This window comes from Artibeus jamaicensis, unplaced genomic scaffold (assembly GCF_021234435.1).
Source record: "Artibeus jamaicensis isolate MK-2021 breed Jamaican fruit bat unplaced genomic scaffold, CSHL_Jam_final contig_685, whole genome shotgun sequence".
Lineage (NCBI taxonomy): Eukaryota > Metazoa > Chordata > Mammalia > Chiroptera > Phyllostomidae > Artibeus > Artibeus jamaicensis.
Window position 1 is genome coordinate 25,423,386 of NW_026521924.1, and position 15,150 is coordinate 25,438,535.

At 51.0% G+C, this 15,150-nt stretch overlaps 3 protein-coding genes across 3 annotated transcripts; all 3 read left to right on the forward strand.

Annotated features, from left to right (window-relative positions):
- The first annotated feature begins 273 nt into the window (after positions 1-273).
- On the forward strand, positions 274-1,825 carry PI3 (peptidase inhibitor 3). The gene is made up of 3 exons (XM_037164684.2): positions 274-353; positions 1,203-1,495; positions 1,683-1,825. Exons 1-2 carry the CDS (start codon positions 275-277, stop codon positions 1,469-1,471), a joined length of 348 nt encoding a protein of 115 aa, XP_037020579.2. The 5' UTR covers position 274; the 3' UTR covers positions 1,472-1,495; positions 1,683-1,825.
- A 4,606-nt stretch (positions 1,826-6,431) lies between these two features.
- Positions 6,432-7,399, forward strand: WFDC12 (WAP four-disulfide core domain 12). Its single transcript, XM_053671046.1, has 3 exons — positions 6,432-6,519; positions 6,671-6,819; positions 7,382-7,399. Exons 1-3 carry the CDS (start codon positions 6,432-6,434, stop codon positions 7,397-7,399), a joined length of 255 nt encoding a protein of 84 aa, XP_053527021.1.
- A 3,911-nt stretch (positions 7,400-11,310) lies between these two features.
- SLPI (secretory leukocyte peptidase inhibitor) lies at positions 11,311-12,718 on the forward strand. The gene is made up of 3 exons (XM_037164377.2): positions 11,311-11,397; positions 12,093-12,254; positions 12,570-12,718. Exons 1-3 carry the CDS (start codon positions 11,313-11,315, stop codon positions 12,716-12,718), a joined length of 396 nt encoding a protein of 131 aa, XP_037020272.2. The 5' UTR covers positions 11,311-11,312.
- Positions 12,719-15,150: the final 2,432 nt, after the last annotated feature.

Below are 15,150 nucleotides of genomic sequence, written 5' to 3' on the forward strand. Positions count from 1 at the left end.
AGCCCGGCAGCCCCGTGAGAAAGTAGGACAGCCCTTGGCACCGTCAGAGGGGAGGTGACTCGGTCGGTGATGACCGTTTCTCTCCGTGAACAATGACCTGTGGGGAAAGCCCCAGGTTCCCTCCCAGGATGGGGGTGGAGAGTTCCTGGCAGAACCTCAAAATTGTAGGCCCTGTGCCTTGTAACACCACGGACCCGCCCTTGGCGCCGGGCCAAGCTGCGGCAACATAAAACAGGCTTGGCCTCAGCTCTCGGCCACACACCCTCCCGACAACATGAGGCTCGGCGGTTACTTGGTGCTGGTGGTTTTGGTCCTCCTCGGGGCGCTGGCAGTGCACGCAGCTGTCGTCGGAGGTGAGTGGACAGGTGCCCCGCTGGGGCTGGGTTGGCTTGAGGAGAGGCTGCCAGGGGCAACCCGGGTCCTGACGGGGAGCATTTCTGGAGCCCCAGGGAGTGTCAGGCCTCCAGGTCGGCCTGTGGTCACTTCCATTATATCCAGAAAAAGCAGGCAGTTGCCCAGCAGACCCCACATGCTCGTCACCCCAGGACTGAAGACTTTGTGGAAGAAGGTGTGGCAGTGGCCTCAGGTGCCACAGTGTCTGAGATACGCAGAATAAAGTGAGGAAGCACAGGAATCTGGGCCCTGGGTGTGGGGCCTGTCACCTGCCCGACTGCCCCGTAAAAGCACCTGAGAGTGATCCGTCCTCTAGAAGGAGGTTAGGAACCAACAGGGCCCCAGGACTCGTGTGATTTGAACACTGCTGTTTCACTTAGGAGGGCGCCAGGACCCCGAGAGGGGGCAGAGACCACCAAGGCCGTCTCCAGGACCAGGTGGAACTCAGGTCTCCTGGCACTAGTCTCAGGGCTCTTCTCCCCTCCTCCACCGGGTGTCCTTGGAAGTGACGAGGTGTCTTTCTCACCTGGGAGTCACTCCAGTCTGGCACCTCCTCCTGAGAGAGCCCCTGGACGTGGAAGGAGGGGTGGCCAGGAGAAGGATGCCGGAGGCAGCGTTGGTCTCGGGGGCCCTTTCTGCAAAGTTCAGGGAATCGCCTTCCAAGAGCAAAGCCCCGGGTCAGCCTTGGTGACCGTCCCCATCTCAGGTCACCGTTTGGGGGACACTGGAGTTAAACAGTGGCTGGATTGGGAAGATATTTGAAGCAGGGACTCAGGGTCTAGATGTGGATACGTTTCTTCTTTTGGCAGTTCCTTATAAAGGTCAAGAAGCAGACAAAGGCCATGGTCTGGTCAAAGAACAAGCTGTATTCGGAGGTCAACATCCAGCCAAAGGGAAGGGTCCGGCCAAACCCCAGGGGCCACACAAAATCGGCACCAAGCCGGGCACCTGCCCCAAGACCCTGATCAAGTGCGCCATGATGAACCCCCCAAACGCCTGCCTGCGGGACTCCGAGTGCCGGGGCCACAAGAAGTGCTGCGAGGGCTCCTGCGGGAAGACGTGTATGACTCCCCACTGACCTGAGAACCGAGCGGAGGAAGAGGTAACTCCTGAGGGTGCAGAGAAGGCTGGGCGGTGGGGGATGGTCCTTGGTGGGTAAGAGGGAAGGTACTGGCAGGTGAGGGGGAGTCTGAGGGGTCCTGAGAGGGGTGATGCGTGGACTTCACGTCAAAGCCTCTAAGTACTTTGACCTGCTGAATCACCTCCCTGATTCTCTTCTCTCCTACCAGGTGGAGCCTGTCCTCGCTGCACCTGCCGAGTCCCCAGGGCTGCCGCCCTTGGTCCCCACAGCACACGCCTTTCCCACACTGCTCACTCTTCCTCTGGTTGAGCACGCCCAAGCCTGGGGCTGCTTCTCCCAGTGACTTTCTAATAAAAGACTGCTTTCCGCACCATTTGTTTGGTTCCTGTGACTTCTGAGCTCCTGGCAGCTCCTGGAGGTGGGTGTGGAGCTGGGACTCCGGCTCTCCAGCGAGGGTGGGGCGACCGGGCTCCACGGGAGCTGGTGGGGGGGTGAAGGACAGACAGCACAAGGCAGGAGCAACAGGCACAGTCTCAGGGTTCGTATCAGGAATCCAACAGCCAAGCCAAGAATTACAGTCTCCATATCACCTGGAAATGGAAATCTGGATATTTTGCTTGTTTGTGCATGAGATGCCTCGATTAACAACACGTAATTCCTTTGGGTTAAGCAATATCCTCTCCCACACTCTATTTTAAGGTGTGACTGAGGAGACAATACACACCAAGTCCTCGATCCTTTAATAGGGACATCGCGTAGTGTTCTCTGGAGACCTGAAGTCGGGGGCAGGGCAGACCTGAGGAGTAACAAGAGAGGAGGGTCTCTGTTGGGCCCTTATTTTAATCACAAGTTACATGCACAGCTTTTGCACCCCACGTTGTCCCTTTCTGCAGCTTGGTATTTTCATAGAGGCACCAATGTATCCGTAATACCTGTCCCGTCACCTTTTACTCCTGAGTCACAGCAGCGCACACCACCACTGCCTCTGGGTGAGCAATGTCACATCCTGTGCAGCCACCATTGCCACAGCCATGGACATCACTTCCGCTCCTCTCCCTAGCAGGGAGATGCTGTGGCCCTTGGCTGCTGGAATACATTCTGTGTCCTTCCTCCATGTCTGCTACTTACTGTCACTTGTCCTCACATCAGGGACAGAGCCTTTACCTGTGTCCTCTGAACCAGTACCCGGGCGTGTGGGGTGGCTGCAGGGAAGGCAAGGAAAGCAGGCATGGGGACCTTCCAGTTTCCGTGGGGAACACGGGCTCAGCCTCCCACTCCCAAGGCTGAGCGGTGGATACGTTCTAATTGTAGGAACGGTGTTTTCATGCACAGCAGCCAAGAAATGAGAGTTGTCTAAACCATTCTCATGCCCACTGTGAGCACCAGGGCAGCTGCTAGGCACTCTCCCCCCATTTTGTGTTCAAGCCCAGCTTCTGGCCTAAAGTTTAACCAACTATAAAAAGGAAGGAGATCGGAACTAGTCAGGCTTCCAAGGCCTCTGGGCTCTGCTATGCACTAAACAACCTATCGACTCATAAAAGGCATTTTCAACTCTGCATGAAGGGGAAGGGAGATGCTCTGGGGCAGCATGAGATTCGGGAAATGACCCAGAGACGCTGGCTGAAGTGCCCGGATGAGCGCTGCTGTCTCTAAGCACAGGGCTCATTGGGAACAGCATGGTCCCCTGTAGGCTCCGCCAGAGACAGAGCGTTCTCCGGCAGAGGAGTTTTCTCAAGCTGTGACTCCGACGTTCTAACTGCAGGCTCAGTTCCACGTGCACCGGAAGGCTGAGCAGCCAGGGTCACTGATCATTGCTGGACATTCTTTGACCACTTCTGAGGCTCTCTGTGACCAGAAACTCTTCATACCAGGAGACTCTGTTCTAGCCAGCCACGTGTGTCCTCCCCCAGGTGTCCGGGGTGACAGGGGTCATGCAGACACCACGTGCTTCTCAGCTTGTCGCAGAGGCCCTGCACCACCATCTTCCACTGGATTTGGACTCCAAAGTCCTATTTGGCAGAATCCAGACAAACACCTTCATCTTGCAGATGGGGAAATCGAAGTCTAGGGTGCCATTCAAGTTCACGCTAGGAGTCAAGGGCACACCTGAGGAAGAGAACTACTTGTCCTGATGTGTTTTTCCTCTTCTGTAGGATGCTGACTAAGGAGGAATCAACCTAAAAAATAAATAAATATAAAAAATTAAAGAAGACTTGTTGGTTTATTTGTTTTACCTGAACCAGAAATCGAGTTTGCAGCAGGAATTTCAGGATCATAGAATGACTAGAACCAAAGCAGAGAATCAAAGCTAATGCAAATTTGAGGAGAAGATAGGAGCAATTCAGCTATAAGCGGACACTCCACAAAAGGCCTAATGTTCTGCATTTTTTTTGGCGTCTTGTTAATGATCTTTCAGCTCTTCTCTTGCCAATTGACTCCTCACCGGGCTGAGAACTTTATTTAGAATCTTGGAGTCTTCCTCACCCACAATGGGTGTCAGGAGGCCAGGCAGCTGGCTCACCCCACAGTGCCCAGGGCCCATACACAGCACCGGGCTCGGGCACAACCCCACACGTGTGCAGCCTTCTGAACCCCCAAGAGCAAGAAAGAAAATTTCAAACCCCCCCAGACATCACACTCCCCACTTTTTCTTTCTCTATCTCTTTGGCCAGCTTCTTATCAGCGCCAATGGGTCTCACTGTCTGAATAGCTATGATGTTAAAAAATTGACCCAAGGATGGCATTGACCCCCCAAAAGCCAGCTCTGAGTTAGGTGAAATAAACACACACCCTGAGAATGGAACTCTTTATGAAGCTCCCAGACAGGTCAAAGAGCAACAGTTTTCTGGAGACGGCGCTTTAGAGAAGCATCAACTCTGTTCTCCCCTTCAAAGATGGCTGGGCTGCTGGTTCTCACAGGCTGCGGGCTGCTTCCCACAGGCTGCAGCACAGGTCTGCGGCTGGCAAAGGCTGCCACACAGCTGGGAAGGAAGGCGGGGGTGGGGTGGGGGGTAGGGGCATAGGGTGGGTCAAGCTCTCTCTTCTTGCTGAGATTCACCTGTTTTTCTTGAGCAAACCCTCCATGGACTGTTGTGAGTCTTTGGTTAAATTCTAGAGTTCTGAGAAGACCGATGCTTGACAATTTGTGTTTCTGTCTAGAAGTCTCTGAAAGTCCTTCCCCCTGCGGCAGGCTTTTTGTAGGGGCCTACTATCCAATTAAAGGGAACGTCTAATCCTGTACCATTATATTCTTCTATCATTAATAGATTGATTATTAGTTGATTAAGTGATTTTCACATATTTTACTACTGATAGGGAAACAATCATATGATTTTTTCCCCTGTAACTATACATAGGGAATATTCCATTGACCTGCTTTTGAATGTTAAACCAGCTATACCTGGTTGAAATAATGCCCCACTTGTTCATGATGCATCACCATTTTTATATATGACAAAATTCATTGGCTAATATTTTGTTTAGGGTCTTTGCCTTATTTTCCTAGCAAGATAAGCATAATGTTTCCCTTGCATGTAATATGCTTGTCATGGTTTGGTATCAAAGTTGCAACACCAAAGCTCTTTGAAAACAGGAAGGCCACAGGTGGGTTGTAGAGCCGAAAATAAATGCCTTGAGATTAGAAATGCAGACACTTTAAGTTATTGGCCTGTTAAACAAATGGGGAAGGATTTTTTTTTTCTAAATGTCGACTGAAATGCACAGAGGACTGGCCAAGCTACAGCTAGAAGACAGCAGGTTAATGCCCAGTAGAAAAACACCAGGAGGAGGAGGAGGCTGTGAGATTGCTCTAGAAAGAAAGGACAGAAACCTCACACTGGCCAGAACGGCTGTTACCAGCAAACCAGCAAACGGCAAGGGTTGGCCGAGGTGTGGAGAAAAGGGAACCCTTGTAGCCTGTCGGTGGGATTGCAAATTTGTGCAGCCACTGTGGAAAACAGTAGGAAGTTTCCTCAAAAAATGTAAAAGTGGAATTGCCAAATGATTTAGCAATGCTACTTCTGAGTATTTATCCGAAGAAAACAAAATTCAAGGAGATGTACGTGTCCCTGTGTTCACTGCAGCATTACTTACAACAGGTAAGATATAGAAGTCACCTAGGGGTCCACGGACAGATGAAAGGGTAAAAATGTGGTACTACGTATACAATGGAACATTATTCAGCCATGAAAAAGGACAAAATCTTGTTATTTGCGACAACATGAATGGGCTAGAGGGTACTATGCTAAATGAAGTAAGTCAAATAGAGAAAGAAAATACCATGTAATTTCACTGATATGTGAAATCTAAAAGAAGCAAAACAGAACAGACTCGTAGAGACAAAGGACAAATTAATGGTGACCGGAGGGTGGGGGATGGGTGGAAAGGGTGAAAGGGAATAAGAGGTACTTCCAGTTATAAAGCAAATAAGTCTTATGATGCAATGTACAGCATAGGGAATATAATATTGTAATAACTTTGTGTGGTGACAGGTGTTTGCTAGATTTGTCGCGGTGATCCCTTCATACGGTGTATTAATATCAAATCACTGCTATTCACCTGACACTAATAGAATAATGTATGTCAACTATACTTTAATTAGGAAGGAAGGAAGGAAGGAAGGAAGGGAGGGAGGGAGGGAGGGAGGGAGGGAGGGAAGGAAGGCAGGCCCTGGGAAGGACATTGCCTCGAACTCCACTGCATAAAGCAAGAATTATGAAGGTCCAGCCAGGACGCTCCTTGAAAAAGAGGAAGCGCCCTTGGGATCTCGGAGTTATGCCCAGAGGTTATTACAGAGCCTCTGGGGGCGGTGAAAGAAACAGCTGAAATGAAAGGTCAAATCAAGTCTCTTCTAACCTCGGGCGGTGGGATCTACAGCTCCCCCTGCCGGCGGGCCCCTGCATAGCAGATATAAACAGATTGAGCCTCAACGTTCATTCTCACAGATCTTCTCTGCAAGATGAAGCGGAGCAGCCTCTCTGTACTCAGCTTGACCTTCCTCCTCCTCCTTTTCCGCCTCCACGTGGCGCAGCCTGGGAGGATAAAAGGTGCGTGTAGGGCAAGGCGGTCCTCTGTTTGGGTGTGTGGTTGGTTGGGGTGGGGAACGTTTCCTCCCAGGAGTCCATGGGACCCGCTGGCACTGATGCCCAGCCACGATACACGGCTGCCCCCAACTTACCCTGTGGCCTTGTTCCTCAGCTGTGAGCAAACCTGGATACTGCCCGGAGTTCACACTTTCCTGCCCTTTCATGATGTTACCTCTGTGCCAGCGCGACAAAGGTTGCAAGAAGTCCAAGAAGTGTTGTTTCTACAACTGCCGTTACCAGTGTATGGACCCGTTGTTTGAAGTAAGAGGCCTCCCATCTGCCTTTCTTGACTTTGCCCCAGAAACGTCCCCGGAGAACCAGGTGTCCCAGAGGGACCTGAAAACTGCCAGTGCCCTTGGAAACTATCGGGATCAGCGCTTTTCAATCGGGATCTGCCCTGAAAATCTGCCTGAAGGGTGTGCAGAGACCTCTTGGCTCACAAAATGCACAGTTCACTTTCATGTAATGGGCATCGCTGTTCTCCTGTGAAAGATGGGGACATTTGGATGAGATTATCTCGAAACGCCTCAGCGGTTACTGAGTTTTTTATTATGGCTGTTTTCAATTGCCCTTGTTTTTCCTTCCTGCTTATAATAATGAATCACTCTCCTCTTTACATTTAAATTGGGAGTAAAGGATTATAACATTGTATCATTCCTTAGGATGGTTTACCTAGAATTGCTGATCCCCAGGCCCCGATTCTCAGGGCTCCTGGGAGGAGAGTACCCAGCAGGAGTCAGACCACAAGGGTCTTGGTACCCGGTCCAGGTCCCTTACACGGTTTGCACCAACTTACAGCTCTGGTTCTGTCTTCTCTTCTCAGGTAGAAACCCCTTCTTAACCAGGCCTGAGAAGACACTGGTGACCCAGGCTCAGACCCGGATAACTGGTCTTCAGTTCTCCCACATTCTCCTCATCCCCAAGACTTCCTTTTGTCAGAGTTCAGTGCTTATTCATATAATAACAACACAAAGAAATAAAGGGTTACATATTTAAAACTTCTGTCCTTGAAAATCTGTGACTGCAGGATCTCTCTCTCTCTCCCCCTCCCTCCCTCCCCACCCCCCCCCCTCTCTTACACCCCTTTCTCTGTCTTCAGCCTTTCGGGAAGATCATTTCATTTAGGGTTTGTTCTTTAAAAATGAGGGCACTGTTTCCCATATAGCTTTGATCAGTTCCTGCACTTGTTTTTCTGATGTGTTCCTTCCTTTCGGTGCCTTCTCACACTCGGATCCTCTGCTGGTCAGATTCCAAAACCTGACCTTGGGCCGCAGGGCATTTTGAGTCCTGTTTTCCTGTTTGGATCCCATGAAAGGGATGAAAGGTGCGCACGTCATTCTGAGATGGAGGAGCGAGGCTTTTGGCTACGTTTTCTCTGTCGCTGCTGCTGGTGGCCTTTCTGCCTGTTGGAGTAGCGTGACCTAGGACTAGACTTGGGACTTTGGCTGGAAATGGAGAAGGACAATCCTTTAGTTCTGGGCTACATTTAGGGTCTAAAGTTTAGGCCAGTAGAAATCAGGAAAAGTAAGATTTATTTGTTGCCCAGCCTAACTACCTTGACTCTCAGTCTGGGGGGTTAACCCCTAACCTATCCAATAATGAAATGTTATTTAGCCTTGTATTTTCTCACTTTCTGCTGTGGGGGTCTGTCTTGAGTAGGGTCCACACAGGGATTTTAGGTCGTGGAGCACAATCTTCAAAAAAATCAATTTTGTGGACTCATATATCTTAAACAATTAAAAAAAAAAAACTGCATAGTCCCTAGAAGGTTTCAAGTTGACGTATGATATTTCCAGCATAGTTAACATAGTTGCAAGTCACAAAAATTTTAGGTCTATGAGAAATATTCTCATTTAAATAAAATGGAGACCTCACTCTTTTTAATGTTTTTAGTGGGATCTAGTTACCATCTTCCTTTTATAGTAATTGCTATTAGAGAAAACGAGTGTTTTTTCTTTTCCTAACCTTCTTCTGCCCCCCCCCCACTTCCTTCCCTTCATTGCCTGAACAAGTCGAAGAAAAACTAAGGGTGATCGGGTGCATTTGGGGCTCTGAAAAGCAGAGGTCAAGACCAGAGCAGATAATGAAGAGCCGACTGGGGGAGGTGCCTGGGAGGGGTCAATGGGAGGTAAGCACAGGAGGAGAGACAGCCCCTCAGACCACAGTGCAGGGCTCACTCCCACCGAGGAGGAGGGGGAGGGGAGGAGGGGAGGAGGGAGGGCTGTGGAGCAGGAGTTCCAGAACATACTACAGTATTAGGAGAGTGTCAGGTAGACTGACAGGGCTTGAACCGAAGTCACCTCTTGGAATGGCTCAGAGAGGAAGGGATCGTGGCCACCTGGTGGGTGATGGCCTCTGCTTTTCTCATGGCCAGCACTCAGGCCCTTGTACTGGGCAACCCGGGCAAGGGAACCCCAGAGAACAGAGGCCAAGTTCTTTGTCAGGACTTCGTCTGGGAGTGTGCCTGGACCACCCGCAATGATCCTTTGGCTGAAGAGCTGTCTGCCACCGGCACTCTCTCCACGCTCTGCTTTGCCTCACACTCTGCTCTGTTCCGACATTTCCTTTGTTCTTTTATTCTTCGTCTCATTCTCTCTCTTTAAAAAAAAACTTATGGTTCATTTAAATTTTTATTGCAGTTCTCTCTCTCTGCCAGTACTTTCGTCTCTAACTGTGAATTTTTGTGATGTTTTCACACGCTGGTCTTTTTTTCTCCTCTCTCTCTTTCCATCATTCTCAGTTCTTCATCTTTCCCTGGGCCAGGAACATCTGAATGTGAGCCCTACACATTCCATCTCCAGCCAGGGACCCTCATTGCCCACTTCCTGTCCCCTCGCCTATCTCTGGGCTGTCCCTGCTCTCCCACAACCCTGGCCTCTGGGGACTCCTCTCACTTCCTGGGAAGGTGGTCTCTTGAGCCCTTGTAAAATCCACCTCCCTCCTGCTCATGGTGTCTGTCTTTAGAGGAAGACAAAGCCGGAGTCTGCCCTCCTGTCGCCCCTCAGCAGTGCCAAGGGTATCAGCCCTCGCTGTGCCAGAGTGACTGGCGCTGCTCAGAGAGAAAATGCTGCCCCACTGCGCACAGTGTGAAGTGCACGGAGCCTGCGAATGTGCTGAGCCTGGTGACAGGATCCTACCTGCAAGGAAGGGGCAAAGATGGAGACTAAGGACTTTAAGTCTTGGGGTACAGGTGGGATCCCTCTGAATCTGGCTGGGGACAAGAACCAGCTAGGACTGGTCTTCTGTCACTGCCAACTTTGTAAATCTTATTTTATTGGTCACTTGATCAGTTAGTAAAATCGACAATAGTCCTCTTGCCTATAGGTTGGCCAGCAGTCGGTCTGCCTGTGGCACACTGGATTAACAGAACCAGGCCTTCTTTCATCGGGTTGCTTAGGCCTCAGTTTGGGGACTGGGGGCAGGGGAGAGGGGTTGGCTTCTATGCAACAGGTCAAGATTGGACTGTGGTCCCACACGGCAGAGGGTCTCAAGCTCTGGACCTGCTCGGTCCAGTTCAGGTGAAGCCCGGGAAGTGTTCAGTGGCGAAAAACACTGGTAAGGTGCTCGACCCCCCCGCAAACAATTGCAGCAATGATGCTCAGCGCGGACGCAGCCTGAAGAGCTACGAGTGCAGGGCAGGAGGTGGTGCATTGTCCCCAAGGAAAGTAAGAAGGAAGGTTAGGTTCAGATCTATGACCCACCTGCCATCACCCTCCCACTGGACGGCCCAGATCCATCGAGTTCTGCCTTCACTGGCAAGGGTTCTGCTCACATGTGAGCCCCAGCAGGGCCCTCATCCCTTCAACACCATCAGCCACAGTCCTTGGGGCGCAAGACCTTGGAGGACGGCCTGTGGTGGCCTGGCCTCTCTGACAAGAGGCTCCCTGGGCTCTGGGAGGGAGATGACCTTACAGTGATTCAAGGGCAGTGGGGCCCGTCTGGGGCAGGGGAGGAGGTTTAGGGCAAGTTCAACTGTGCCCCGCCCCCATCCGGCTGCTCACCTGATTGCTGAGAAGAATCCTCTCAGCTGATCTCAGAAAAAGTGGCTCAGGTGCCATTTCCTCCACATGGATTTCAAGGAGGAAGGAGTGCGCTCACTCTCCTCAATGTCCTTCCGCCTTGGCATCTCCGATCCTGCTCGGGCACCAGGTCAGTTTTTGTTACCCCCACTTCACAGCTGCTAAGACTGAGGCCCGAAGAGGTGTTTATTGCTGTGCCTGCTTCACCTGTTAGGTACCAAGGATTCTTTGAGAAACACCCCCTGTGACTGGCGGAGTCCCTGGAACTACAAGTATGATGTGGGAACGAGTCAGGGGAGAGCCAAGGAGGGCGCCACTCCAAGTCTGGGTGAGGGAGTGGCCCCGGGCAGTCCCCAGGAGTCTGGAGTGTGAGACAGACAGGTTTCTAAGAAGCTCCTTCACAATGCCCTTCTGTTCTGCTCTTTCCTCTCCCCTTTCCCCCTCCCCTACCCACCCTAAAGCGTCCCCTAAGATGTTCCAGAATGGCCTCCTGACCAACCCCCTGACACCTCCCCCTCCAAGTCCTACATTCTCCTTCCCAAGCCTCACGCTCTTGTCTGGTGTGGAAAAGAACTGCCGACCCTCCGGGCGGTTGGCAAGGTCACCTTCCCTGTCTGAATTGTCTGCTTATGGAACCGTAGCAGGGAGGGCAGGGGCGGTTCTGGTGGGACCACACCCATGGGCTGGTATAAGGGACAAAGCTGACGTTGGCCAGCAGCCCCGCCTGCCCTCACCATGAAGCTTACCAGCCTCGTGGCCTTCGTGGTGCTCCTGGCCCTTGGAACCCCAGTGTCCTGGGCTGTGGAAGGTGCTAGCAAAGGTGAGGCAGAGCCTCTGGGCCCATCCAGGTTCCTGCAGGCTGACCTGGAAGCCGTCTTTCCCATGGTCCGGCCCCTGGCCCCCAATTTGCTACAGTTTGGTCTCTTTTCTCTGTCACATCACTTTGGTCTCCTTCTGTTTAACTTTCTAAATGCGTGTCTTAGAGCTTTTTGACGGTCCCGTTCTCTTCTGCTATTTATCTGTTCATCTGTTCTCTTTCTTCCAGTCTCCAATGAGCTGTCCCTCCCACTATTGCTGTCCCTTCGCTGCTTCCCTCCCAGCCAGGATGGGTGGGCCAGGATCACCTAATGAGCTTTATGCAGCCGTGTCCTGGAGAAGGCTCATACTGGCCCGCAGTGGCCAATCGGCACATTTTCAAGACTTGTATGAACTAGGTGACATCACATTGGTAGCTGGAAATCAATCACGGTGGGAGTATTTACACCATGGAAATTGGCAAATGCTACCAAGTCTGCTTCTTACGACATTTATCAGCACACCACCCTCTGTACCTTCTTTCTGGGCCTTTGACCCCCCTCTTGGCTGAGTGCTTGGCTGAGCTGCTCCCTCCATTCTTTCGGGGTCAGCCGCCTGGGGTAAGTTTTCTTCCCCTTCCTGGGAAGCTGATTCCTTGGCCAGGATGGTGGCCATGACTCAGAATCAGCTCCTGCTCCCTCCTCTGTTCTTACCCTTCAGAAAGAGCTAAACAGGGAGACTGCCCCTTCTCACGCCCAGTGAAGTGTCTCCTATACGAACGCCCTGAATGCCGCAGTGACTGGCATTGTCCACGGAAACAGAAATGCTGTCCTCACCTTTGTGGTATCAGATGCTTGGATCCTGTGGACCCGTCACAGCCAGGTGAGGCAGTAGAGTCTAGGAAAGGGGACCAGGGAGATTGGAGCTTGAGGACACGCATCTTGGAGAAGTGGAGGGTGGTCCTCTGACCCGGGCTGGGTGGTGGGGCAGAGCCAGGCTCGTCCCTGCCCAGCTTGGCACTCTCAGGTGGTCAGGGCTCCCTCAGTGGGAAGGGGTCTCCTTCGGGGTGTGCACGGGGTCTGTCTGGTTACCATGGTGGGAGAGGACCTGATTTCCCTGCATGGGGTAGAGACGGGGCCGGGAGCTGGGCGGTGTCCCGGGCATCGAGCCTCTGAGCTGGGGCTTTCTCCTCACCAGTTAAGGTCAATCCTGGGAAGTGCCCAGTGGTCGCCGGCCAGTGTGAGATGCTCAACCCAAAAGACGACTGCCTGAATGACGGCCACTGCCTGCGTGGTCTCAAGTGCTGCAGAGGGACATGCGGGAACTCGTGCGTGAAGCCAGTGTGAGGTAAGGAGGAGATGCGAGAAGACCCACGTCTCACACGTCCTAATGCAGCCTCAACCTGCTGGTGCCCTTCCACGTAAAGGAGGTTGCTTGGCATCCCCGTCACCCCCCACCACCAAGCAGACCCTCTGCCTTTCAACACCACTTACCACCAATTCTCCAAACAGGAAGTCCCCAAGGCCACCTGTGAGTGGCAGTGCTGGGTCCTGGGAAGGAAGGACTCTTGGAATGAGGCAGGAGGAAGGAGCCATAAAAAGGGACACGAGTTCTATCTTTTAATGTCATCTCTGCCCCTGACTGACTGGGTGTCTATGAGCAACTGATTGTATCTTTCAGAGCCTCTGTTTTCCCATCTGGAAAATGGATGCAATTGTAGCCACTGAAATACTATAAGAAACGTGAAAGTGCTTTTTAAGATCGGAAAGGCTCTGGACCGGCCCCCTTCACCTCTCCCAGCACCATGAGCTCTCTCTCTCTTTGTCCCGAGGAACTTAAGGCCTGGGCCAGGAGGCCCCTCTTGGTGGGGAGGATGTTAAGGGTCGCTTGGATGTTCCTGTGCTGAGGCCCTGTTTTCTTTTCTTTCCACAGATTTATTCTTGTCAACTCAGTAAGATGAGGACTTCCAGGTATGTCCCAAGCCTGGAGAAAAATGAGAGTACCTTGATGAAGATGTGGCCAACACCTCCGTGGCGGCTAAATTTGGCCTCTTTCATCTCTGCACCCCCAGCATCCAACAGGAGGCTTGGCCCAAGCAGGAAATGCCTGTTGATTGGTGAATAAACACACGTAAGCTTTCTCTGTGTCTCTGTCTTCCTTAACCCACTGAGTCTGACCTAGAACGTGGTGGGCGAGAGGAGGAATAATGAAAGGCCTGTGTGTGCCGGGGGATTTCTCCCACTGCCTGTGACGTAGAAAGAAGGGGGCATTTGGAGTCCAGCAGAGATGGGTTTAACTCCTGTGTCTGCAGATGACCGGCTCTGTAATTTGGGGCCAGTGACTTTGTCCCGCTGAGCCTCGGTTTTGTTGTCTATGACATGGGGATGCTGACAGCGGTGCTGATCCCCGTACAGCTATGAGGATGAAGGGCCGTAATGTGTAAAATGAATAGTCCAGTGACGGCCACTTAGCAGGTTCTCAATAAATGCGAGACTTACCTCAAACATGTACAAACGACCCACGGATATGGACAGGATGTGACAACAGTGTGGGGATCGACTGTGGGAGTGGGAGGTGGGCTAGACAGAGAAGGGCAAAGGGGGGAAATTAGGACAAGTGTAACAGAACAACAATAAAATATTTAATAAAAAATGCTATCCTTGCCCTGGCTGGTGTAGCTCAGTGAATTGAGCACAGGCCTGCAAACCAAAGGATTGCAGTTCGATTCCCAGTCAGGGCACATGCCTGGGTTGCAGGCCAGTTCCCAGCAGGGAATGCACGAGAGGCAACCACGCATTGATATTTCTCTCCTTCTCTCCTTCCCTTCCCCTCTAAAGATAAATAAATAAAATATTTTTAAATGCTCTCCTTATCTCAGAATAAAAAGGCTTTCTTAAGCAAGGCCCAAAGAAGGAGGAAAATAACTGATACATTTGACCACATAGACACAAAAATCATAAACACAAAAGAGTTAAAAAGTATATGATAGCTTTGAAGTAAACATTTGGGATCATGATAACAGATGTAGACATAGAATGGAAAACGCCTGAAGGGTTTCTACAGGTCAATAAGAAAATCAACTGAGCTCTTACAAAAAAGGACTCTGACTAGAGGGACAGCCAGCAAAGGGGTGTCATTGTGACAGAGAGGGCCAGGTGAACACCGAGAACCTCCGCCTCCCTGGTTGTCAGAAACACGCCGCTTAAAACAACCGAGACGCCATTTTTCACCCATCGGAATGGCAAGAGTTAAAAGTCCACCATACACACCCTCAGAGACTCTAACAGTTTGCCGATGGAGGTGTGAGTGGTACAGCCACTCAGAAGAGTGATGGGTTACACCTAAGAAAACCAAAAACACACATAAGCTATCATTTAGCAATTTCTCTTCCAGATACACTGGCAAGTCAAGACGTTGCCCCAAAACATCAGACATGGAAACCACCCTAAAGGGCTCTCATTTGTGAAATAGTTAAATTTTCATGCCTTGATAAGCTATAGAAAAGTTTAAACAAATTTGCGTGAATCCACATGGAGACAATTCATCCCCAAAAAAAGTTTACTTGGGAAGTCAGATTGCTGATATCATGTAATAGGAAATATTCATATATATTTTTAAAAATCTCATAAAATAGCAAGCTATTGATGCTACACACCAAAGGGTACCCACCAAATACAAGGCAGCAGAGGAGACTCAGAAATGGGACTGGTAGTGTTGGCCAAGGAGACCGATGGTTTATCTTCAAGATTTATTACCTGAAAACAAAACAAATATATAA